The sequence below is a fragment of the Notothenia rossii genome (assembly GCF_949606895.1).
Source record: "Notothenia rossii genome assembly, chromosome: 12".
Lineage (NCBI taxonomy): Eukaryota > Metazoa > Chordata > Actinopteri > Perciformes > Nototheniidae > Notothenia > Notothenia rossii.
Genome location: NC_136911.1, coordinates 19,553,270 through 19,580,567, shown reverse-complemented (window position 1 = coordinate 19,580,567; position 27,298 = coordinate 19,553,270). Strand labels below are relative to the sequence as shown.

Genomic DNA, 27,298 nt, shown 5'->3' with positions numbered 1-27,298 from the left:
ATTTAAAATAATGATAAATCCCAAAAGAAATACAAAGAAAAAAAGGGCTGATGTGGCTTTAATATTTATGATCTAAATTGTATTCAAAGAAGTTTTAATGAGGATTTTATTTTTGATTCATAGACTTCTTGAAAGCATCAAGGTTGTTTGTTATTTTAGGAGCTCTTGGACCTAACTACGACCCTATGAGGGACTTGTACCAGAGTTTGGAAACTACTCTTTAAACACTGTAACCTCATATAGTGTTTTACCCGGTACAGCCACACGGTGTCCCTGTTGCTATTCAATATTAACAAACACACTAATTCAGGAAGCCTAGCGGGAGCGCGCATCAGTCCGGGGTGTCCTCCTCAGAGACAGCGTGTGGCGGGGACGCTCACTACTTGTTTGTAAGTGGAGTGAGCCGGACCACCGCCTCAGTGTCACTCCGCCCTCCGGAGAACAGGGAAACACTTGAGTTTGTAGTATTTCAGGTGGAAATTCAGGTTTTGGGGGATGTTTGTTCGAGGAGGTCTCATTTGCTGACAGACCAACGTGCCCAAAAACTGATTGGTCGGCAACATTTACTACCAAACTTCCTCCCAGGTATCACTCAGTGTGGTGGCATTTTCCAGGCAGTGCACACGTGCTTCCTGCTCAGGATGTCCTCAGGTGAGCCGGAGGAGAGGTGACCATGGAGGCAAATCTGAGCTGTACTCTGGCTCTGCTGCTGCTGGGCTGCACCTTCATCCACACGGTCAGTCCTCTATAACACTGTTATATTAACTACCTGGCTAGATAATATAATTCTATTAAAACTGACGTAATATTTCCAATTATGGTGTCATACGTGTCTAGAAACACTAAAATGGTTTATATTGGTGAACTCATGTCTTTTCAAATTAGGTTTGAAACATTTTACCAGCATTTAATTGACTTAATTATTGACCTAAAATAATCTTATATTGTCCCATATTTTCAGTAAATAAGCTTAAACAGCAGCCTGCAAACTCTCATGTTCAAACACCAATAATTACAATATGCAGCTCATTGTTCTCTATTCTTTAACTGTAAACACATTAGTTATAGATTCACCTTCTGGCTACTTCTATTAAAACTTCCGTAATATTTTAAAAATATGGCGTCATACGTGTCTGGAAACACTAAAATGGTTTATATTGGTGAACTCATGTCTTTTCAAATTAGTTTTGTGACATTTCTGAGCATTGTAATCTGCTGTGGGGAAAAAAAGTGGTTTTAATTGATTTATTACAGTTAATTATGCAATATTATACCTAAAATAATCCTTTATAATCCCATATTTTCAGTTTTTCAGTAAATTAGATCTCTCTCATGTTGAAACACCATTACTACATTTACAGTCTGCAGCTCACTGTTCTCTGTTCTTTAACTGTGAACACATTAATTATAGATTCACCTGCTGCTGCTGCTGCTACATTTTTAATATCAGGTCTAATTCCTATGGTGGGCTCTATATTAAGACTCTGCAGCTTCCTGGGACCTTCAGTTAATTTTTAATATAAGTTATCTGCTTTTAGAGAACTGTTAGTGTTGGTTTGGATCGGTTTGGATGCAACAGCAGACAACTCAAGTGGAGGATTAACTCTAATGTGATTTCTCGAGATGACGCCACCGTCTGAAAACTCTCTTGAAGAAGAGACAAGTGACTCATTTTAGACTTTACAAAGCTGTTTATAAGAAATAAACAATAACAATTACGGTACAAAGCAAATAAATTCTGAGTCCTTGGACCTCATATCTTCATTGATATCCACAAAAATACAATTTTTTTGGTTATATTTCTGCATTTTTATGTAATTGGCCTTTTTAAAAGCACCAAAAAGCATTCAAATTTGATGTTTTTCAGCTTCCATTTCTGTGTTTATTTGATCAGATAGACCATTTTGCTTTCATTTTAGCGTGCTGTTAATTTTTGTTTCCTTGTAAGTAGCTTTAGTAAGAGTATCTTACTTACTAATACTAAGATCCCTGTTATAAATGCAATTACAGTTTCTAAATCTGAAAAGACTTGTCTGCACATCAGGGTTTTAATGTTGCATTCAGGGAACACTTTACAGCAGAACAGTTGTAATTGAGGCTGATTCAGTGTTTTGTTTTTCACTGTTTTGCACCAGTGTTGTGAGTTAACCTCTCTTTGGTCTGAATAATTAAAAAAACTTAATAATCTTTATACAAAATCCAATTTAAACCCCGCGAATACCATTACTTGCTTCAGCTGGACAAGAGATTTAACAATGCCAGATTTGTGCAATAACCAAAGAAGTATATCAGCAGTGTGTGTGTTACAGTAGATATGTACTTCTGATACAATAGATATGTACTTCTGATACAGTAGATATGTACTTCTGATACAATAGATATGTACCTCTGATACAGTAGATATGTACTTCTGATACAATAGATATGTACCTCTGATACAGTAGATATGTACCTCTGATACAGTAGATATGTATGTATGATAAAGGTTTATGACTCTGCTTCCCATTCTAACCTAGAGCAGAGTCCTGCTGCTCTGTGAGGCTGCATGACAACAGGAAACAAAATATAAATAGTTTGTTCGTATTAAAATTCTCAGCAGTTTTCATATAGTAACACATACAAAGGTGATTAAGTTAAACATGCTAACAAAAGGTAATATATCTCCACTGTTATTCACTGATTGAAGCCTTGTGTATCAATGCTTTTTTAAATGTTAAGCTGCAGACTGTTGAGTTCAGTATGATTTTCCTGCAGAGCGACGTCGGTGAACGCCTCGCGTTGAGCAACTTCACTTGTTTGTTTGATTTAAAGAGGAGAGGAGTGAGGAAAACCTGATGTTAGAGAGTCACTCAACGCGGTTAGCATTTAGGTCACCTATTGTAAAGAAAAAATGTTGTCTACATAAATATATGTCACCTCTGTGTTGAGAGGTTCTGAAAGTTTCAGGGAAAAAGATTCTCTCTCTTTTTGTCCTGATCCATTTCTATAAAAACCTGTCTGAAAATGAGCTGATCAGGTTTTGGCCAGGTTTTTTTTGGGTTGTGTAACCGTTCGCCAATCGCCAACCAAGGTAACCCCTCTCACCTTATCACCTGAATCTCCTCCTAGAGCACAATTTTGTTCTTTTTCATTTGCCCTGTACGATGGGCGCTGTAAGTGATGAAAGTGGGAGATGTTGGCTTATCAGAGGCCTGTACTACGAAGCAGGATTTTCACTTAGCCGGTTAACTTCAGGGAAAACTCGGGGTTTCCGGTCCTATGACACTGGTTCTCTTTTTAGCAGGCTAGATCTCCATGGTAACTTATGCTGTGCGGCTAACCTGCCCCGCAGCAGGGGGGTATACTACGAATCGAGTTCAACCTATCCTGGATATGTTTTGAGTTATCCGGTTGACTTAATCCAAAACAAAGCCGCTCTCGCTAAACTGTCCTACAACGCTGGCGATCAACTCGTTCGCTCAAGCCAGCCGTGTCCTATCTAGTTAGGTGCACGTTCACATGAAAGGAGTGGTATCTGGAGCATTCGACCAATCACAAACATGGACAAGCGTACTGACAGTGCAGCGTCATACTTCCTGAATTAAAACTCAACTATAATATTAGACATATGAAGAAGTTAAACTTTAAACATCCATGACTTAAACACTTTATCCAGGATCAAAGCCACATACCTGCAGCTGCAAGGTGAATACAGCTGGTAAAAGAAAAAGTGTTTGAATGCGTACATTAACAGGTTTATGATATCACTACCCCGTCTAAGACACCATCTGACTTTCATTACATTTGTGTCGAGTGTTTGCTCAACTTAATGTGTTGCTTAAAATAATACTTCTGCACACAGTATGTGACACTTTGAGTGTTGCACGGCCAGATACGGCTCAGCTGACTCAGATAAGGATTATACATTATGATGTGATATGAATGATAATGGGACACATCGACGTCTGCACTCACAGTGCCGCGGACTGCAGGCAACGTAATGTTACTTTGATCCGGTTACTTATGTTGTGGCAGAATTAAGCTTTCTTAACATAATAGTTATAATAGTCAGATTGCTCTGAAGATGGGAGGTGATGTTCAATTCATTTTCACGTTCACACAGTCGGTGATTTTGGCTGGCCGTCTTTCCTGCAACGGCAGCTTTTCTGTATTTCCTCCGCACACTGAGCTCTGATTGGTCAGCAGGCGTGGTGCTTTCAGTGTGTTGATCTCTTATCCTGGAACCTATCCTGCTTCGGAGCACAGACTAGGTTCCAGGATAAGTCACCATGGAGATCTAGCCCGCTAAAAAGTGAACCAGCTTCGTAGTACCGGAAATCCCAGAAGTTATCTTGCTAAACGAAAATCCTGCTTCGTAGTATACCCCCCAGGTTAGGTTGCAGGCTGAGAGCTCAACTCAGTGAAAGCACTGCCTGCTGACCAATCAGAGCTCAGTGTGCGGAGTTTAAAGCGATCAAGTCATATTACAGGAGAAAGGAAATACAGAAAAGCTGCCGTTGCAGGAAAGACGGCCGGCCAAAATCACCGACTGTGTGAACGTGAACATTAATAGAATATCACCTCCCATCTTCAGAGCAATCTGACTATTATAACATTAGCGTTAAGAAAGCTTAATTAAATATCTGCCACAACATAAGTAACCGGATCAGAGTAACATTAAGTACAGTCCGCGTCATATCACATCATAATGTATCATATATTTCCTTATCTGAGTCAGCTGAGCCGTATCTGGCCGTGAAACACTCACAGTGTCACATACTGTATGCAGAAGTATTATTTTAAGCAACACATTAAGTTGAGCAAACACTCGAGTCAAATGTAATTAAAGTCAGATCCACTCGTGTGTTAGACGGGGCAGTGATATCATAAACCTGTTAATGTGCGCATTCAAACACTTTTTCTTTTACCAGCTGTATTCACCTTGCAGGTGCAGCTATGTGGCTTTGATCCTGGATAAAGTGTTTAAGTCATGGCTGTTTAAAGTTTAACTTCTTCATATGTCTAATATTATAGTTGACTTTTCATTCAGGAAGTATGACGCTGCGCTGTCAGTACGCTGCTCCATGGTTGTGATTGGTCGAATGCTCCAGATACCACCCCTTTCATGTGAACGCGCACCTAACTAGATGGCTTGAGCGATCCACTTGATAACCAGCGTCGTAGTACAGTTTAGCGAGAGCGCGTATGTTTTGGATTAGGCCAACCGGCTAACTCAAACATATCCAGGTTAGGTTGAACCAGCTTCGTAGTTCAGGCCTCAGGCGCCCGCAGCTCGAGAGAGAGACTTTCACACTTAGTCAAGTTACCTCAGTGGGTCTCAAACGGTTTGATCACAATTTATGTAAACAAATATTTCCAAGGCACACCTTTATAATTATTAGGATAAATAACAACAGGTTTGAAATCATTCCAATGTATACTATAGGACAGTAACCCAAAAATGTTGTTTAAAACTGGAGAGATTTAAAAATATGCATAAATAAATAAATGTTAACTCGGTAAAATAAGATATAAATGAACCACAAAAATAAAATAAGTTAGCCTACATTTATTTGTTATTGGCTATGGTAGGTTATTGGTTATGTTCAGATACTTATTTGATTATTAAAATGTTTAGAGTTGTACCCCCTAGATCAGGTCTCTAGTAATTCTGCTCAAAGTGCACCAGATTGAAGCATTTTACTTTAAAATGTTAAAGAAAATCTTCCCGGGGGAGCATACCCCAGGACCCCCCTAGAGGATGTGAAGTCCACCCCCCAATTCAAACATGTTCATACAATACTAAATACATTCGAAGCCTTTTTATATAAGCTGTCCACCATGTCAATACGTTTCTCTTTTTGTAGTGTAGTGGTCTTTTGTAGAGGTTTTTCATTGCCAGCTAAAATCTTGCCTAGGGCAGCACATTGGTCAGAATCGGCCCTGGTGTCATCCCCACAGCACCCCCCATTTGAAACATGTTCCCACTGCTATGGATGCTGCAATGATCTGTTTGATGTTTCAGCCAAACTCTTTAGAGACATGTTTGTATATATCTGAGAAAAAGAGTATAATAGAGGACCTTTTAAAGCTTTAGTTCATTCCCAGCTAGCGGGGAACGTTCTCACAACTTTGGCTAACGTTACCAACAGGTTCTAATAATGTTTTAAAGAAACGTTTTAATCTGATGTTCAAAGAACCTTTTTAGGATGTTTATTATTTCAAATAATGTTCCTATAAGGTTTAAGGTTAACTAAGACGTAACGTTTTAACTGCAACATTCAGAGGATGTTTTGAGGATGTTATTGAGGCCTGAGATGACAGTTTTTTTGTAAAACGTTCCTTTAATGTGATATGTTAACAAAGGTGGAACGTTTTGCCTGCAACATTCAAGGATGTGTTTTGGACGTTGTTGGAGTAACACATTACAGATGTTCTTTATAAAACGTTCCCTCAATGTTACATGATAACAAAAGAGGAACATTTTCAAAGCAACATTCTGAAAACGTTTTCAGGGTGTTATTCTTTTTTTATAAAACGTTCCTGTGATGGCAAATATTAACACGGTCATGGTCAACGTCAGATTTATTTCTAGAGCGCTTTAAAAAACAAACTTGTTGCATTTGTTTGAAAAGGATGTTTTAAAAAAAATCTGATTTCACCATATTTTCCTTTTGAAAAAAACAAACAAGCCCCTAATTCATGATAAGCTGTAAGCACATATTGCATGTTTGCGGTGGCATGTGTGAGTTCCCAGCTAGACATTTTTGGTCCTCAAAAAATTCTGAGAATGTTACCTTTCATTGTTCTAGGAATGTTTTCAGCGGGACGTTTTATTTTGGTTCCCAGAATGAAAGGTAGGTAACGTTCTTTAAAAACTTTCTTGAAATGTTTGGTGATAACCTTCTTAAGATGTTTTTGATAACATTGTTAGAACATTATGCCCTACTGTTCTTAAAACGTTTTCAGCGGGACGTTTCATTTTGGTTCCCAGAATGTTTTTCTGAAAGGTAGGATAACGTTCTCTAAAAACATTCTTAAAATTTTTTGGAGATAACTTTCTTAAGATGTATGAGCGCATTGAGACAATGAATAGAACGTATAAAAACGAATTTGTTTGCCAATATTCTCTCACATGCACTTATAATCACACTATAGGCCCACAGTATTCATGTGTAAAATATCAGAATATAATCACACTTTTTTCTGACTATAAAGGTTGTGTCTCGTATGTAGGTTCTATCTGTTAGATAAGCTATCTGTCCATGTGTGGTTTGTGAGGGCTGCGTATAAACAGTGTCCGCTGTTTATGCATATTGGATACAAATCGTTATTGCACCCTTTAGATTTGAGACCAACAGACGTATAGAAGAACGGACCGACTGTCACTGCCCGTCCCTGAAACCCCTGTTAGCGTTTGTATGTGTTTGTTTCGACTGTGTGTCTCTCTCTTCCCCTCCCCCCCTGCCTGCTGGTCTGCTTTAGACGGGTGGGAGCAATCTCCAATCAACCACACCTGCAACCTGCTCGTCAGCCACACTATGAAAGCCTGCAGCCTGCACTCATTCCCTGCCGGATTGTTGCTGTGAACGGTTTGTTGCGTGCCGCTCTAGCTTTTTACCAGAATATTCTTTCACAACTTTGCCTGCTTTTGCCTCACACTCATTTTTATGTCTCTCCCAGGAGGAATCCGAGGCCTTCCACACTCCCAAGACCAGCCAGGCCTCTCCACCCTGGAACAACTGTTTCCCACTGCCGCCATAACCAACCTCCACTCCCAGCTCCCCTTTTCTAATAAACAAATGTTACTTTCACCAGCTGATTCCGAGTCTGATTCTGGGTCCCCTCCAGTGCATGTGACACCCACAGTGACATGTACTAGCTGCTGGTCGCATTTTTTGAAAAAAAGACTTCTGATAAATCGGAACGATAAAGCACATTATCCTACTCTAAAATAATAATATTCTGGCAACATAAAAAAATCGAACTTGCAGCTGAAAACGTTATAAGAATAGTAGGGCACAATGTTCTAACAATGTTATGAAAAACATTTAATAAAGGTTGTTACCAAACATTTTAAGAATGTTTTTAGAGAAAGTTATCCTACCTTTCAGAAGAACATCCTGGGAACCAAAATAAAACGTTGTGCTGAAAACGTTTTAAGAACAGTAGGGCATAATGTTCTAACAATGTTATCAAAAACATCTTAAAGTTATCAAAAACATCTTAAGAAGGTTATCACCAAACATTTTAAGAATGTTTTTAGAGAACGTTATCCTACCTTTCAGAACATTCTGGGAACCTAAAGAAAACGTCCCGCTAAAAACGTTTTAAGAATAGTAGGGCATAATGTTCAAACAATTTTATCAAAAACATTTGAAGAAGGTCATCACAAAATATTTTAAGAATGTTTTTAGAGAACGTTATCCTACCTTTCAGAAAAACATTCTGGGAACCAAAAGAAAACGTCCCGCTGAAAACATTCCTAGAACAGTGAATGGTAACATTCTCAGAATGTTTTTAGAACCAAACATTTCTAGCTGGGGAGGAGTGAGGAAAACCTGATGAGTGGTTAGCATTTAGTTAAAGGTCACCTGTTGTAAAAATTCCACTTTTTCATGTCTACATACGTAAATACGTGCCCCCTCTGTGTTGGGAGCTTCCGAAAGTTTCAGGGAAAAAGATTCTCTCACTTTTTGTCCTGATCCATTTATATAAAAACCTGTCTGAAAATGAGTTGATCAGATTTTGTTTTTTTGGCTTGTGTAACCATTAGCCAATCACCAACCAAGGTAACCCCCTCCCACCTTATCACCTGAATCTCCTCCTAGAGCACCATTGAGTGTTTTTAAACCAATCACTTCTCAGAGGGGCGTGGCCAGCAGCAGCCCATTAGCATTTAAAGCTACAGACACAGAATCAGCACTTTTGAAACAGGGCTGAAACAGAGGGGATTATGGAATGCTGCAATGATCTGTTTGGTGTTTCAGCCAAACTCTTTAGAGACATGTTTTTTATATATTTGAGACCTATTGATGAAAAAGAGTATAATCGGGGACCTTTAAAGTTTTAGTTCATTACTCTCTGTGTGTGCTCATTTGATTTTCTTAACGTCTTCATACTGTGTCTCAGTTACACCACTTAAGTGCAGCTGAAGAGATGTTCTGGATTCTTTACGGACCATTAAATGTCCTGTTCATGTTCCAGTGAGCTTCATATACAGATATGTGGATGAAAACATGTCTAGGAGGGTGTGCTGTATTTCGGTCAGCAATGAAACCTTTTTAAAGATGTTTTGATAACACGATATAGTCGCTGAGTAGTTCCTGAGAGAGTAAGAATTCGTACTTTTAGCCCAGTTTCTCTGACATTACAGACATCTATCTATATTTGTCTTCTTACACGTCCAGAGGTTGTCCTTCACCATAAACCTCTATAAATCTGCTTTTAAATGTTAAGGATTTGCCTGAGAATGATCACATTAAGTTACATTCAATATCAAAGTAATCCAGTTAGTGTTGTCTTAGAAACAGGGCTCGATAATGACCTATTTCAGGATACAGTACCTGACATGGTTAACAGTTTGTAAAATGTAAATGATGCACAACTAACTCACTGTCTCCATGACAACATTATAACTCCACCAAAGCACTATGAGAGCAGCCAGTGTGTCAGACTATTCGTCCTGCCAAAAATATTACATTATACTTTTTTTATTTTTAGAGACTTTTTGAACAAATCTTATCTAATCTGTGCTTTTTTGGATGGAGTCGAGGTCAAATGAGATTCAGGATTGCAAACAAAAAAGCGTTCTTCTGTTTAGTTTAATCCAGAACATTAAATCCGTAATGGATCTGTGTGTCTCTTTTGTTTGGTGGATTAAAGAAGTCCAATGGTTTACTCCCTTCCATTAGCCACTTTTAGTTTATTATACAGAGAAGACGTGAATCAAAATAAAGAAATTGTGAGTGAGTTTTAAAACCAGTGGAGATTACATTAGTACTCTCATGTGTTTGTTGTTTGTAGTCAGAGTTTGATTTTGTGCTGCTGTTTTAAAATGGAAGTGAAAGCCCTGGATATCAGTTCATACCACTGGTACGTTACCTCCATTTTTATTATTTTCCAATCAGATGCACTAACTAATTTTAAAACTACAATAACCAGCTGTTTAAAAAAGAAAAAAGTATATATATTTGTGATTTTAAATATTTTTTTAACAGGCTAAGAGATGATATCCACATGGAGGAAGGGCTGTCCCGAATACCATTTTTTCGGGCTCCGGATATTCGGTAGTAATCAGCAGCGAATATTTGAATATTCGGTGCGGAGAGATTTTTTATTTTTTTTTATACATTTTTTTTCTCCAAAAGGTTTCATAACACGCTCCGAATCCGAGACACCTGACAACACACTTTTAAGCAGAAGCGCATAAAGAGCATACTATTACGATTTATATTTATTTATTGTCTCAGAACTCGCATACATTAAAACTAAATGTGTCCTCTGCATTTAACCCAGCCGCAGTGCAGCGCCCGGGGACCAAATCTGGTTCCAAATTCCGTAACGTTTTACAACCTGAAGATACAAAACACATATTTCTGTTATAACAACAATACTTTTAATAACATAGCCGCAACAGTAGGCCTAACAGTGTAACACTTGTTACCGATACAGTAAACAGTATTTAAATAAATGAAGAACGAAAAATAAATGAACGAACTGTATGCCAATAATTGCCTTAGCCCCAGATGTTCCCACATTGCTCCTAGTATTTTCACTATTCGGATAAAATTAAAAAAACTAATATAAAAAAACAATTTGGTTGCTTGCTTGCAACTACTTTCCAAGCAAAGTAAGTGCATGTTTTTATCATGTGTAACGTTACTGTTTAAACGGCGGATAAAGCAGCTTCACCATGGCAACTTGACAACAGCTAAGCTAGGCTAGGCTACTACTTACAGCATCCGGTGACTTTTCAGAGTCGTTGTTCCACCGTGGTAGGCCAGTTTCTTGTCGCATATTTGGCACATATTCTTCTTACCGTCGTCCAATTTAAAATTGTCCCACACAGCTGAAGTCTCCGGCATTTTGTGTTCAGGTGTGTGAAACGAGGTGAAGCGTGCCGTTTGTGTTATTGACTGTGAGTAGGAGCACAGGCTGAGATTGTATATATTTCCGCATTTTAACTGCAATTCAAAAGTATAAATATAGTATAAGAATATGGCAATTCGCCTTTATTGATGTATACTGTATATATGCATACATTTAGGAAAAAAAATAAAAAAATGTGAAAAAAAATAAAAAAATGAATATCCGAATAATGAAATTGAAAACGGAATAGTTGGCCAACGAACGAATAGTCGAATATTCAGGTACAGCCCTAGGAGGAAGTCAGAATTACTGATGGACACTTCGTTGATTTGCTAATTCATCTCTTTTTGATAAAGTATGTTGTTGCTAATTTACCGACGTTTTTGTGTTCAAATTGGACTGTTTTAAATAACTAGTGAAATCAAAAAGTGGTTGTAAATGCAACTCTGACATTTTGACGGGATTTTTGAGTGATTTGAACGCAAGGATTATAAAATAGAGAAACAAAACTCCCAAAGCACGACATGTTACATTGAATTATCAGCATGCTTATGAAGTCGAGAGAGATTTGATCGGCTGCAAACTCGCAGGAAATAACAAAATCTTGAAGTGTGTGTGTGATATACAGTAAACACACCGACGAGTCTGAAATACTGCTGAGAGCGGCAGTGTATCTCAGTGTAAACAGACCTCCCTGCACACACACTCTCACACACACACACTCAGTATATCATTGAAGTCAAAGTTGACACATGGACTCATTTTGTTTGAGTGTCTCACTTTTAGTAGATTGTTAAGCTGCCCTTTGTTTACACGCAATTTCAGTGTGTCTCCATGGTAACCGTCGGCTGTACCAGGACACACACACACACACACACACACACACACACACACACACACACACACACACACACACACACACACACACACACACACACACACACACACACAAACTCACCGACCTCTGGTATTATGATGGTATGGGATGATGGACAGTTGTAACCAGCTGCACAAGTTTTGTTTGCATGTCTCTGCAACTCCATTTGGCCTCATTGTTCTTTCAATTGAAACATATTGCAGTTTAGCGGCTCAGTGTCACACACTTTGCCTCGCTCTGGCACACATCCCGCTGCTGATATTTAAGATCTTTGAATTTGGATCAGGACAGCTTTGGGCCTGTGTTGGCACCCAAAGCCAGAGCTGGAGTTTACACCAGTATTCAATAAACTGAAGCCTGGAAGAACATATATATTTTGTTATGTTAATGGTTTTCTTTTTGCAATCAAAGTGTTAAATATTACCATCATTACTTCAACAGTTAAGGAAGTGAAGAGGCCTGAGAAGAATGAATAGATCTAACCCTGACTAAAAGTCCCAAACCACTAACGGATACAATTCCAACAAACCTCCGTAGAAAAAGTGAGAACAAAACTCAGCTTTAAGTAAAACAGAAGTATGAAATACTAAAATTAGATGTAGAGTAAATGTAAGGGAACATTTCTCTAAAGTTCCCCCTGTTAATCCTCCTGAAGAAGCTGCAGATTAAAGAACGTGCTTCCAGGACACAGAGAGTCTGAGCCTCTGAGTGACGCTGAGCTTTGTTCACGCTGAGATAATATTCCTAATATTTATTTCCTCTCGTCCCGACAGGTTAATGGAAAGTTTCCTCACTGCCAGTTCTACTGGGAGATGCAGAGAGCCAAGAAGGAGTGTGAGACACTACTGCAGCAACAGACAGCTGCGAGCACAGGTACACACACACACACACACACACACACACACACACACACACACACACACACACACACACACACACACACACACACACACACACACACACACACACACACACACTCACACTCACACTCACACTCACACACACACTCAGTACACAAATATAAGGAAAACCATTTTTTTTTTACGGTGACTAAAAACTCTGGTATCCGTGGGAATACAAATTTTAAAAAAAATTCTCACAGAAAATGTGAATGTTTTTATCTGTGTGTGTGTGTGTGTGAGTGAGTGAAGTCATTTACAGTATGTGAAGAGGAGGGTGTGCCTGGATGCAGTTCAGCCTGTGTTGCAACACACTCCCTTTCAATCATTTATTTACCTCTCAGGACAAATACTCCGGATTCATGAGGAAGTGCAGACACACACACACACACACACACACACACACACACACACACACACACACACACACACACACACACACACACACACACACAGTTTTTTCTAAAAGGTCATGTGCGCCTCAGTGTTTAACCACAGTGATAATAAAGAGCATTTATCTGTTTAGTTTGCAGCTTTTAGACTGTGGGTTTTTTCTCACGCCTGTCTATAGTGACAGCGTGTGTGTGTGTGTGTGTGTGTGTGTGTGTGTGTGTGTGTGTGTGTGTGTGTGTGTGTGTGTGTGTGTGTGTGTATGTGTGTGTGTGTGTGTGTGTGTGTGTGTGTGTGTGTGTGTGTTAAACTCGCAGAAATCATATTTTAGAGGACAAAGCTCCATCAGATACTCTTATTAAACAGCAATGCCATTATCATTTATTTCCAGTGATAGAAGTTGAACATGTCGTACTTACTTTTCATACTTTAAATTATGTTTAATTCTTGTATAGATTTTTTTTAAAACTTATTTTATCTTTGATCTTTTGAATGCAGGACTTTAGTCGTTACAGGCTATTTCTACACTTTGGTTATTATTAAGTCAAAGTACATAAATAAGTGCAATCTTCCATGAATAATACATCAAATGCTTAAATCGTTCTATAGTCTGTGCACACAGTCCTCAAACGTCTAACCTTCAGAGGATCCAGAGCTTTATGTTCCTGACGGTTGGCAGGAGATCAGTGGGTTTGAATCAAGGAGCTCCGCCAAACGTGAAATGGTGGGTCTAACAATCTATACCTCTAATGTGTGTGTGTGTCTAGGATGTCTCGGCGAGTGGGACAACGTCTCGTGTTGGCAGAGCGCAGACTTCCACGAGGTGAAGACCCTCCCCTGCCCCTCCCCCATCCTGCGCCTCTTTGGGAAAAACGGTGAGGGTAACAACATCATATCTGATCTTAATGTTCACATCCGGACACACGCAAAGATGTGTTTCAAGGTTTTATCAACTGTTCAAGGTTATAACTTCAAACTGTGTGTGTGTGTGTGTGTGTGTGTGTGTGTGTGTGTGTGTGTGTGTGTGTGTGTGTGTGTGTGTGTGTGTGTGTGTGTGTGTGTGTGTGTGTGTGTGTGTGTGTGTGTGTGTGTGTGTGTGTGTGTGTGTGTGTGTGTGTGTGTCAGGTAATATGAGCAGGAACTGCACACAGAGAGGCTGGTCTGACGTTTACCCCGTCGTCTCCGTCGCCTGCTGGTCCCCCCCCACTGATGAACCCAGCGAGGTGAGTCTCTTTCTGTGAGACGTGTGTGTCTGTGTGTGTGTACTGTGGATATTGATGACAGGGATGTGTGTGTGTGTGTGTGTGTGTGTGTGTGTGTGTGTGTGTGTGTGTGTGTGTGTGTACTGTGGATATTGATGACAGGGATGTGTGTGTGTGTGTGTGTGTGTGTGTGTGTGTGTGTGTGTGTACTGTGGATATTGATGACAGGGATGTGTGTGTGTGTGTGTGTGTGTGTGTGTGTGTGTGTGTGTGTGTGTGTCTGTGTGTGTGTACTGTGGATATTGATGACAGGGATGTGTGTGTGTGTGTGTGTGTGTGTGTGTGTGTGTGTGTGTGTGTGTGTGTGTGTGTGTGTGTGTGTGTGTGTGTGTGTGTGTGTGTGTGTGTGTGTGTGTGTGTGTGTGTGTGTGTGTGTGTGTGTGTGTGTGTGTGTGTGTGTGTGTGTGTGTGTGTGTGTGTGTGTGTGTGTGTGTGTTCAGTTTCCTCTCCACTGTGAAGCTGCTGCAGATACTTCAGTGTTTGCACGACTGATTGTGCTGCTCTTGCTGATACGTGCAGACAGTTGCCTTAAATTAAGTCCCACAATGCACCATTTAAATGATCTGCAACCCAGCCCCAAAAATCTATTTAAGACACCAAAAACAAATGAATTACAAAAACAGTTTAGACCGTAACAGTTTCAGTTAAATCAGCAGAAGCAGTTATAGCATTACAAAAGTTGATTCAAAGGTTAAGGTAGAAATCTGAAAATGCTGGGTTTAGTGTTTGTTACCACAACAGTTTCCAAGCACACAGGAAGTCCCACACAGAGAGCAGAACGTGCTGAAAGTGCAGATCACACTCTGCATTCAGTGAGTGGATCATATCTGTGACGTACAGCAGCACCACCACTGACCCACCACAAAGCACCACAGACCCAGTTTACATGAGCTGATTTAATAAGTTTCAATGAGGATGTTTGTTCAGCATTTTCTACATCCTATATTTCAAGATATATTCTGCATTTCTGGAAATGTATTTCAGCTGTCATCATTCCCACTGCAGGGTATGAAGGGATTTGTTTTGCTTAAAATATAAAAATCCGCTCTGACAAAATCCTCAAACTAGAAATCTCGACGCACCACCCGATGCTTAGGAGATACTTTTTCATTTATTTTGTCTAGATTTTAACAGCTTTTGCTAGCCATAGAGGAAATGTTCTACTTTATTTGACCAACTCTGAACGCTGAAACTTCCGGATAACTTCAGAAAGCTTCAGGACTGTGGCTTTTGTCGTCCGTTACTTTTGAAATGCATTAGCTCAGTATAAAAGGAGTACAGTATGTCAAATATTTTCTAATGTACGCATGGTCCCCAGACTATCCCCTCAAGAGAGTCGTCAAATGTCAACGTGTCTATTACAGGGACAAACGGACCTAAATAACAAACGGAGTGTGAACATAATGTTATCACTCTGATAATCAGATGTAGGTTTTACGGGTTCAGCGCTCATCGGTTGTGGTGAAGCCAGAGGACTGATTTCATATTTGCAGTTTAGTGTGTCAGCATCTCTGCGTGTGTTTATCTGAACAAAGAAGACGGGCTGACAGAGATGAGGGAAGAGGAAGATCAGACGTGAGGAGAGAGGAAGGAGAGCTGACATACAAAATTCAAATTCACAATTTTATGATGATGTTTTTGTACGTTTACGAAATAAAATTCAGATTTTGTGTGTAAATACCAAATAGACTCCTTAAAATGTATCTAAAATACATCCTACTTGAACACAGAGGTTATCTTTGGTATGATGCTACTGGAGCTATTCCCGTCTCATTGCCTATGAATGCAGAATCTATTTAAAGGGATCAGTGTGCTCATAATCTCATCTTCTATCCTTTTACTCTGGGCTTTATATTCCATACTTCCTCACCACTGGAGAGCAGCTGCATGTCGTTGTGGCGAGACGCTGGCTTAACTCTCAGCGGCTGCAGCTGGGAGCTTCAGCTGCTCTGTAATCCCCCTCCTCTGAAGGTACAGTGGAGGAACTCATATCCCTCCTATCTCAGAATGACGGCATATTGCAAACATCTCCTCGTCGTTTTCTCCACAGTCTTAATGCATGTTGTATTTCGTCCTGTTTGATGCCACGGAGCTTATCTTCTGACCGTCCCTGTTATTGCTTGTACTCACAGCTGCATTCCACGACCCTTTGGATTGTTTGGAGCTTTAAATAAGCAGGTAATATCCAGGTTTACGGGAACATCCTGAAACCATTATTGAGTCCACACTGAGTTCAGGCCACACAGCGCTCTCATTTTCTGTGAGTAGAAAAGGAAGTGGAACTCCTTCGTTGTGTTACAGTTATTTTAATTGGCACTTTGGATCGAGCTGATACTTTCAACATTGTTTTAGCTGTGAGATGTGTGGACTTACTGTCTGTCCACAGCACATCTGGCATTCTGCTGGCCCCATCAAACACATATTTATTGTGCTAATTTTGACTATTGCTCTACGATCTCGTTTCGATGCAATGATTTACTCTTTTCAGAAACATATGTTATTGACAGCTGACTTCTTAAAACTCTTCAGCGGCCATTAGGGGATCCAAGTGAAAGCTGATAGTTAGCTAGTCAACTCACAAAAACTCACCTCTTCAATCTGGCTTTTAATGTGGGATTGTTTTTGTATTATTTGACTTTAAAGTGGACCTATCATGCTATATTTGAATAACATAGTGTAGGACCATACCTATATAAGGCATATTTATACTTTTTATTTTTCAAAATACCAAACAGATCATGCATTTTAGCCATTCCTCGTTTCGCTCAATTTAACACTGTCTTTGCATCATGGGCTGATTCTGTGAGAACAGCACCATCTACAGGCCTGGCATATGTACTACAACGTCTCCAGCGCTTTCCAACGGCAATGTCCGTGGCTGTCTCCTCCTGATTGGTGGAGTTGGCCCAATAGCCGTAGCGCCACTTCTGTGACGTCATAGAAGTGTTCAAATCTGGATCAGTCTGTATCAGATCCATTGCAGCCCCTTTTTAAGAGATTTGGGTATGGAGGAAAATAGAGAGGGTTGTGTTTTCTGACACTTGGTGAGTTCCCTGGAACACCGGGGACACATGTTCATGTATAAAAGACGTACAAAAGTGCATTTTGCATGATAGGTCACCTTTAATTATATATTTATTTGTTGTTCCTTTATTTTATTTTCCCTATATCTGTAAAGCGTCTCTTTGAGCACCTGTAAAAGCGCTAACAAAATAAATCTATTATTATTATTATAGTTAGCAGCTTGTGGGAATCCTACAGTGTCTTTGGCGGGGATAAATGCTAACAGCTAACAACACTGACCATTTCTGTTCAGATTTATGAATTTCTTACTCATGCATGCTTACAGAGTGAAGAAAGAATAAAAAATCTGAACATTTTTATGATTTTAATTAAATATGGGATGAAACTGATATCAGACTATTGCAGTATAATGCAAGTCTCATTTACTCATTAACTAACTTCTTCCCAAACACTTGCATTCTCACTAAAACCTAATCTCAGTAGGCTGATAGCGTTTTGCACTTGAGATTTTGTATGTTTAAACTCATCGGAGGTTTTAATAATTTGTCAACAAGCGGCTGTTGTGTTTCCAGCCTGTGTCATAGATACAGATTTAGGATGAGTGATATATTTTTATTTGTTTAATTTAAGGGATTAAAACTTATTGAAGCAGAGAAAAACAAAAAACAAAATACAGAAATAGTACAGACACTAATGAGATCATGAGCTGAACATAGAGCACCATGACGGAAAACAGTAGAACATAAAGATGAATGTTGACACACACACACACACACACACACACACACACACACACACACGGTGATCCTCTCCAGAGCCCTCAGGTGTGGGATTCCCGCTCTTTGTCTCTCACTGAAGCTTCTTTTTGTTTCCTGTTGGAGAGACAGAGGTTTTCCGTCTGGAGAACATTCAGCTGAGACCAGACGTCACCTCTGGCACTCACACACAGATACACACACTTCACACACTGCGGAAACAGCGGATTGTCCTCTCTGATCACAGAATACATTTCAATCAACAAGCGTTCGCACATGTAGACTGAAGCAATGGAGACATGAGAGGATGTATTGGAACTTTAACCTTTTTAAAAAGAGATTACAATGTGTCCGGGAAGTGTGAAGCTTATATTAAACCCCACATTTCTTGTATGTGAAATTCTACTTGAGAGTAAATCTAATTCCGATTCTGATATGTTTCTGTAAAAGTACATACTATATATCCTGTTCATTTTTCCCCAAACTGTTGCCACCATGCTGGTGAAACACTTTTGTTTGAATATGATTTATGCGATAAAGCGTGAAGGCTTCTATATGGATTATATTTTGTATTTAGTGATATAGGAGTTACAAGACAAGTGCATACAAGTACAGTGTCACATATACAGAAGACAGTAAGGTGCATTTACAAGTAAAGACAAAAAAGAAATGACAAAATGTGTGTGTGTGTGTGTGTGTGTGTGTGTGTGTGTGTGTGTGTGTGTGTGTGTGTGTGTGTGTGTGTGTGTGTGTGTGTGTGTGTGTGTGTGTGTGTGTGTGTGTGTGTGTGTGTGTGTGTGTGTGTGCACGTTTGAGGGATTAGACAAAAAGAGATTATTAATTAATTGATACTTTTAATTAATAATCCTCATTCCGATATCAGCCACCACCCCTTTCTGCTTCTTTAAGTTTATGCTACTATTTACATGCCCCCCCCCCCCCCCCCCCCCCCCTCTAGGATACATGACTATTATTATATTGTTACTCAAATCAATTGCGTTGATTTAAAACCGTAGACGGCACACAGGAGCAGAACACCAAGTCAGTCGACAGATTTAGTCTCCTCTCGCGGCCAGGAAGCTGCTCAGCCTGCAGTTGAGCATCGCTTTCATTCTGCGGTGTCAGAGAGGAAGACAGAAGGATGGAGGGAGGCGTGTTTTGGACATAGAAGGAAATGTGGCTGCAGCGACCCGAGCCGGCAGGTCATCATCCGCCTCAGGCCTGAGAATCACAGGCAGGAATGAGACTGTGATGCCAGGCTGCCACTGTCTGTGTATCCTCACGTGTGTGTGTGTGTGTGTGTGTGTGTGTGTGTGTGTGTGTGTGTGTGTGTGTGCGTGCGTGCGTGCGTGCGTGCGTGCGTGCGTGCGTGCGTGCGTGCGTGCGTGCGTGCGTGCGTGCGTGCCTGCGTGCGTGCGTGCGTGAGTGCGTGCGTGCGTGCGTGTCTTCAGAGTGGACAGAGAGCGGTGGAAAAATAAGTGAAATCCATTACTTCTCTAAAACTGGGAATGCCACCATGGAATTTGCTTTTATCTTAGATTAGATTTACTTTATTAATCCCAAATTGTGAAACTCTTCTGTTAAAGCAGCATGGTTACAAGGCATTGCATATTCAAATAAATACAATATGCAATATATTCTCTAGCATACACATATTTATTCATATTATTTACAAAAGTGTAATTTACGTTCTATAGTGTATGTAAATGTATTCTATCTACAGTGTCCATATAACTGTCTTTATTTATCACATAGATAGTTCTTTAATTTGTCATTGTACCGGTACAACGAAATTACAATGAACTCAAGGTGCCAAAACACAACAACAAGACACTATAAAAACAAGAAATGGGACTTAAATAGAAATGATAGGGAATATGTACATAAATAAATAATAAATTAAATTGCAGGATTCCCCTCGTATTAAACGGAAGACTTATATAATTTAAATATTAGCAGCGTTTAGTGCACATATGGCTATGGTCCATTAAACCGGCTGTATAGTGTATACGCTCTCTATGCTACTGCTAATACCCATAAATACTGTTCATACTGTATATACTTTGGCCTTTTTCTGGCATATGTATATGCTTGTCTCAGTACTTGTGTAATAATATATACATATTAACATAGAAAGATGAATATCCATGGAGTATCTATAAATTACACAATATAAAATATACAGTATACGTTGGACTACACTGTAATGGACCATCTTACTACCAAAACAAAGAATGCTATACACATACAATAGTGTGAGATGTGTTATTGAAAGGGAAAAAAAGGTGGTTGTTAACACGAGACTTCTATATATAAGTTGCATGTACTTGTATGACTTATCTTAACCTTATCTTAACCCTATCTTTGACATGAATGCTTTGTATATAGTGATGATTATTTATTGGAGGGACAGGTTAATATCTCAGGTTCTAAACATGTGTCTGGTTCTTAAAGACGTGGATGAAATAAAAAAGCATGTTAAAGGGAAGGGGGGTAACGTGTTTGTGTGTGTGTGTGTGTGTGTGTGTGTGTGTGTGTGTGTGTGTGTGTGTGTGTGTGTGTGTGTGTGTGTGTGTGTGTGTGTGTGTGTGTGTGTGTGTGTGTGTGTGTGTGTGTGTGTGTGTGTGTGTGTGTGTGTGTGTGTGTGTGTGTTGAAGTGCACAATCTCATGCATGTCCAAATGTATACACTTAGAGAGAGTGTGTGAATGTCCGGTTTATTGCCAGATGGTGTCAGGCATGGGGAATGTTGTTTATACATGATGAGAGAGCGATGAACGGCAGGCACCGACACACACACTCACTCACACACACACACAGACACGCATACACAGACACACACCAGGCAGTAATTCAAGGCTCTTAAGTATAGATCCATCTCTGTGTCTGCGTGTTTTAAAGCCGTTTTGAAATGGACCAGAGTCCTCTCCTGATGCTGTTTTTATTGTGAAAGAGCCGCTCCCTGCTGTAAAAAGACACATGAGACCCCAGAAGCTCAATGAGTGATGTTGATGATGACTTGTACATCTTCCAGTTGTATCACTGTGTGGGAAGCAGGCCTGGAAATGACTGAACTGAGGAGATGTGTTTGTCTTTTTTGGCAGTAATCAGATTTCATTTTGAAAGGGAATCAACCTGAACTCATCTAATGATCATTACTTAATCAAACATGCTAAGAAAGTAATTTTTAGAAAACTCTGCCGTGGATCTATTCCTGAGAGGCATGAGAAAAGATCCATAATCACAGAGAATACTCGTTTCTGATTGGCCGCAGGTTGACGGGGAGCCCTCATCATCAGATCTATAGACGCACAATGCTCCTGATGTTTTTGTCACCAGGCAACATCTTTGTTTACTTGTTGGAGGTGTAAACAATAATTATTCAGGCAGCTATTTCTACTGTATGTGGATGAAAGAATAGATGATAGAGAGCAGCGCCCTCCAGTGGCTGTAATTGTCCTTAACCACAACCAGGTTACATTAACTATTGATGCAGTTGTGCTTAAACTACTTAATTGTAATAGTTGTTTACTTGTACACTTGTCTAACTCAAAGTGTGTGTGTGTGTGTGTGTGTGTGTGTGTGTGTGTGTGTGTGTGTGTGTGTGTGTGTGTGTGTGTGTGTGTGTGTGTGTGTGTGTGTGTGTGTGTGTGTGTGTGTGTGTGTGTGTGTGTGTGTGTGTGTGTGTGTGTGTGTGTGTGCGTGTGTGTTCAGCTGATCTTCTACAGAGTGGTGAGGATCCTCTCCACTCTGGGCCACAGCTTGTCCCTCATCACTCTGCTCACCAGCACCATCATCATCTGCTTGTTCAGGTAACACACACACACACACACACACACACACACACACACACACACACACACACACACACACACACACACACACACGTACACACTCAAGACCCGCATTTCCAACCATAAAACTGGTTGAATATGAATAAAACAACAAAGGTGTCTTCTATACTTTCATTTTAAGAATATTAGGTAATTCTTTTTTTTGCCTAAACAAAATCATCCTGCATGTTTTCAGTTCCATTGATTTGTTATAATTCCATATACTGTACATGTTTAGCTGAAAAACAAAAAGTTGTCAAACGTGTCTGATACATTAGATATCCAAAATGCAGTTAATGTCACCATTTACTATAGAACAGCCAATCGACTTCAAATCATTCATGTATGCTTATTTTTATTTTATTTTACATTTAAATCTCCAATGATAGTTGACAGTTTAAAGTTCAACATTTGTGTGAGACACCAAATACTGTGCACAGACCCTAGTATTTTTCTGACTGTCAAAAGTAACAATGATAATAATAACTTGAATTTATATAGCGCCTTTCATAAGCTTAAGCTCGCTTTACAAAGAAACATAAGGACAAGACATAAAAACGTAACACAGGGGGCAGAGATGGAAGTGTAACATTGCAGTGGGGGGGGGGGGGGGGGGGGGGTGAGTTATTGTTGGAAGGCTGTGTTGAACAGATGAGTAACACACACTTTTAACTCATATTATATAAAGGATTCAAAATATAAACGCACATGTGTCCTCCTCACACACACAGAGCTCTCAGGGTGATAACAGTTTGTTGTAGAGTCTGATGAACGCTGGATCAACTCCAGCTGTTCCCTCAGCTGCTATGAACGCGCTCAGATAGCACATCCCTCACCGGGTTCACACCACGACACCCTCTGTAAACACACTTCTCCTCATGCCTGTGTGTGTGTGTGTGTGTGTGTGTGTGTGTGTGTGTGTGTGTGTGTGTGTGTGTGTGTGTGTGTGTGTGTCTGTGTCTGTGTGTGTGTGTGTGTGTGTGTGTGTCTGTGTGTGTGTGTGTGTGTGTGTGTGTGTGTGTGTGTGTGTGTGCGTGCGTGTGCGTGTGCCTACAGGAGGCTCCACTGCACGAGGAACTTCATCCATCTGAACTTGTTTTTGTCCTTCATGCTGCGAGCCGCTGCCGTGCTCATTAAAGACGAGCTGCTCTTCTCAGACGACCAAAACACAGACTGCAGCACGCAGCCCTCGCTGGTGACCTCACACACACATTCACATCATTATATTCAGTGTTATTGTTGCCTTTTATTGTAATAAAGTGTGTTGTTGTTGTTGTTGTTGTTGTTGTAGGTGGGCTGTAAGGCCAGCCTTGTCTTCTTCAACTACTTCATCATGGCCAACTTCTTCTGGCTGCTGGTGGAGGGTCTGTACTTGCACACGCTGCTGCTCGTCATCCACCGCTACTCCACCCGCCTCTCCAGCTACATGCTCATCGGCTGGGGTACGCTGCACCGCGACAGGAGCTATGGGACATGTTTTTAGTTTAAAATCTTATAGTGATTAGCCAGACTAGCCTGTTTTCATTGTTCCTTACTATACTACAGGATATATAATGAAGAGTGTTCTAGTCTATTGTTTTAATATGTTAATATCAAAGTTACTATTTAAAAAAATGCTGTTACTACTACTGTACAGCCTGCAAGCCAGATGGTGTATGGTGTTGTTGTTTACAGGAAGAATAAGAAATGTATCCGCCCGTTGAAACTGTTTTGGCAGTCCAATGGATTCGGATGACCTGAAACTCACTTATCTAGACTCAGATTTAAGTGTGGATATAGTTTGAGATGAATGCATTTATAAATAACACATACACTGCTTCCATTTGAATTTTTTTATAAACCAAAACTCAGGTTGATTTGACAGGTGTCATAATCATCAAGAACAAATCTACACATATTGGTTTTAACTCAATCACAACCTTCTCAGAAATAGGATTTTTCTGGACTAAAATGAGAAGATCGATGTCTGATTGTTAAAAAATCTGCACGCCAACATCTCTTATTCAAATAAACATGTTACATATTCTTTGTTAAATCCATGCAAAGGTTTAAACATATATCAGCAGGTTGATGTATTTGATGAAAAGGTCGGGTGGTAGACATTCTCCTGGCTCCTCTGTGTTGGCTCAGGTCTGTTCTGCTGCCATGCCACTCCTCCCTCATCATCCATCACCACTTTACCAACACTTCCTCCCTAATGCATCAACATTCAGCTCCAGATGTTTAATATACGTGTGTGTGTGTGTGTGTGTGTGTGTGTGTGTGTGTGTGTGTGTGTGTGTGTGTGTGTGTGTGTGTGTGTGTGTGTGTGTGTGTGTGTGTGTGTGTGTGTGTGTGTGTGTGTGTGTGTGTGTGTGTGTGTGTGTGTGTGTGTGTGTGTGTGTGTGTGTGGGTGTGAACACGTTTCCTGCCTGGCACCTCGTGAGGTTGTGCAGACTGAGAGTCTAAACAGACTTTCTCTCCTCCCTCAGGAATCCCTTTTGTTTTCATGGTAGCGTGGATCATATGCAGGATAAACCTGGAGGACACGAGGTGAGTCTGTGACGCCTGTCAGCCTCTGGTGGCCTCTATCAGCGCTGCACACAAGATTAAAGAAAACATTTAGAAAGACCTTATTAGATAACATTACAAAGAATTTAAATTATGAAATACAGGTCGTACAAAAACAAGATACATAGTGTTGTTGCTTAAGGAATGAATGCAGACTTCACATTTAGGCTGAACTTTCTCAGATGTTTAAGGTTTAAAAAGTACAAACAAAGATTTGTTCATTTGAGGCGGGTAACAATACTGATATTTGTTCTTGTTTTCAGTTGTTGGGAGATGAATGAGAACCCTATCCCCAACCGGCTGATAAACTGGCCCATCATGGCGTCTGTCATTGTGAGTTTTGCACCAACATCTTAAGGTTATAACTTTTGTGTCTTGATTTATTTTTGTTTATTGCTACTCATTATCCTTTTAGTCCATTAAATCACTTATTGAGTATCCTGGTCTTTCTGGAGTTGGATAAAAAACGTTATTTACTAGAAGGTTTAGATTTGTCTCCCTTTCTTTCGTGTTTCTCTACAAGATCAACTTCATCCTGTTCATCAGCATCGTCCGTATCCTGGTGCAGAAACTGCGCTGCACTGATGTTGGAGGAAATGAGCAATCACAATACAGGTATATTTATTTAAAGAGGGCTTTTAGGTAACTATCTGGCAACATGTTTTATAATGAAAGTAAACACAATATCCTACAATTTCTGATGGAGAGAAGGAACACAATTCTTCCCTTTGACTAAACAAAACACTGCAAACAAATGTGTTGCCATGAGCACATTTAGCCCACACATACATGTTATGTATTGAGTGTGTAACTATGTGTGTGTTTGTGTTCTGTAGACGTTTGGCCAAGTCCACCCTCCTGCTGATCCCTCTGTTTGGAGTGAACTACGTGGTGTTTGTCTACCTGGTGGAGCCCATTGACAAAAACATGAATCACATCAAGATCTTCTTCGACCTCGCCCTCGGATCCTTCCAGGTAACACGTAACGATTGACTATGAAAGGATTTAATTCAGAACTATAAGATGGTATATTACACGTTAGTTGTTAGACGGTTTTATCCAAAGCGACTTACATACTCAATACTGTGGGCAATCCACACAGGAGCAATTTGGGGTGAAGTGTCTTCAGGGACACAACGACATGCTGACTGCAGTGTGGTTTGAACCAACTCACAACCCACTGCACCACACGCCTCCGTATATCTAAAGTAGAAACTGTATGGACGTCTATACATTTCCTTCCTGACATGAACGTTCATAATTGCCTGTTTTAGTCTACTGTTAGTTATTGACTATAATTTAATTTGCTATTTGTTTGTGTCTTGATCGCCTTAAAACTCAAGCTCAAGTTTTTTACAGGACAAAAAACGTTTAATGTTATGTAGTTGTCTTATCGCCTGATGAATGAAGTACATGTCATTTTTTTAAACTAACAAAACTGTGCTAAGATGATGCTAATCAGTAACCGTGGTGTATTTGTGTGTTTCAGGGTTTAATTGTGGCTGTCCTTTATTGTTTCCTCAACAGCGAGGTGAGCCCACACACACACACACACACACACACACACACACACACACACACACACACACACACACACACACACACACACACACACACACACACACACACACACACACACACACACTCTCACACACACTCTCACACACACACACACACACACACACACACACACACACACACACACACACACACACACACACACACACACACACACACACACTAAACATTCTCTGATTCACAGAAACTAAATTCTACTTTGTGTATGTATATAAAGGTCCAGAGCGAGCTGAGGAGGACGTGGAGGAGTTTATCTCTCAAGCGCTACGTGGGGCGGGACTACAGACCACATGCTATGTCAATGAGCAGGAACGGCACCGAAAACTCTGCCCACTTCCCCAGAAACTCTCGAGCTCAGTCCATCCCGCAGACTGAGATCACGGTGCTCTGACCGGGAGAAAAAACTGTTTTTATATAAAGACATTCAGAATTGAAGATTACATTCAGAGTTAATCTGAATTCCACTCTCACTCAAGGACTCTTGTAGACATATCGTTCGCTGCTGCAGGGACTGAACCTGTTTCCTGCAGAAGTTTCTGAAGCGAAGGACTTCTGGTTTCACAGCGTGTGCCTCCTGATTCTCATTTTATTAATGCATAAAGCACATGAGAGAGTGCATGCTGAAATCCAGCAGAACACAGACCTGCATCTTCCTGCAAAAAGGAGAGGATATCATCTGTTACAGTGAAGACAACTTTATACTTTAATAATAAGTCTGGACTTCATGATTTACGGTGGTCATGATATATTTTATTTTTTCATTATGAAAGAGTCTTCAAAACATAGAACATTTAAACAATTAGAAAATATATATTGAAATATATTGTTTTATCGAATTAATAACCCAAAAAGTAAATGTGAAAATGTTTTGGCTTGTAACCTCTTAAAATTAGGCAGCATCAACTAGAATCTTTTTTAAATTATCCAGTAGTTTTCAATACAAAAAACGTGAATGTGTTAATGTTTATGTACAGGAGGGCGAACAAGTTTTATAAGCTTTTGCATAAATTGTAAACCTATGACTGTATATGTTTTATGTATAAATACTTTTGTCATTGAAA

The 27,298-nt window shown here is 40.0% G+C and overlaps 1 protein-coding gene across 4 annotated transcripts; it reads left to right on the top strand.

Moving 5' to 3' along the window:
- The first annotated feature begins 351 nt into the window (after positions 1-351).
- LOC307026521 (vasoactive intestinal polypeptide receptor 2-like) lies at positions 352-27,298 on the top strand. 4 transcript variants are annotated; one of them, XM_079661996.1, is made up of 13 exons: positions 352-736; positions 12,721-12,820; positions 14,004-14,111; positions 14,362-14,459; positions 21,991-22,088; positions 23,166-23,304; positions 23,401-23,551; positions 24,581-24,641; positions 24,923-24,992; positions 25,183-25,274; positions 25,496-25,634; positions 26,149-26,190; positions 26,455-27,298. In XM_079661996.1, exons 1-13 carry the CDS (start codon positions 674-676, stop codon positions 26,626-26,628), a joined length of 1,335 nt encoding a protein of 444 aa, XP_079518122.1. In that variant the 5' UTR covers positions 352-673; the 3' UTR covers positions 26,629-27,298. The 4 variants fall into 4 exon arrangements, with proteins under 4 accessions (XP_079518122.1, XP_079518124.1, XP_079518123.1 ...); XM_079661998.1 differs by lacking the exon at positions 352-736 and adding an exon at positions 10,854-11,119; XM_079661997.1 differs by lacking the exon at positions 352-736 and adding an exon at positions 10,855-11,077.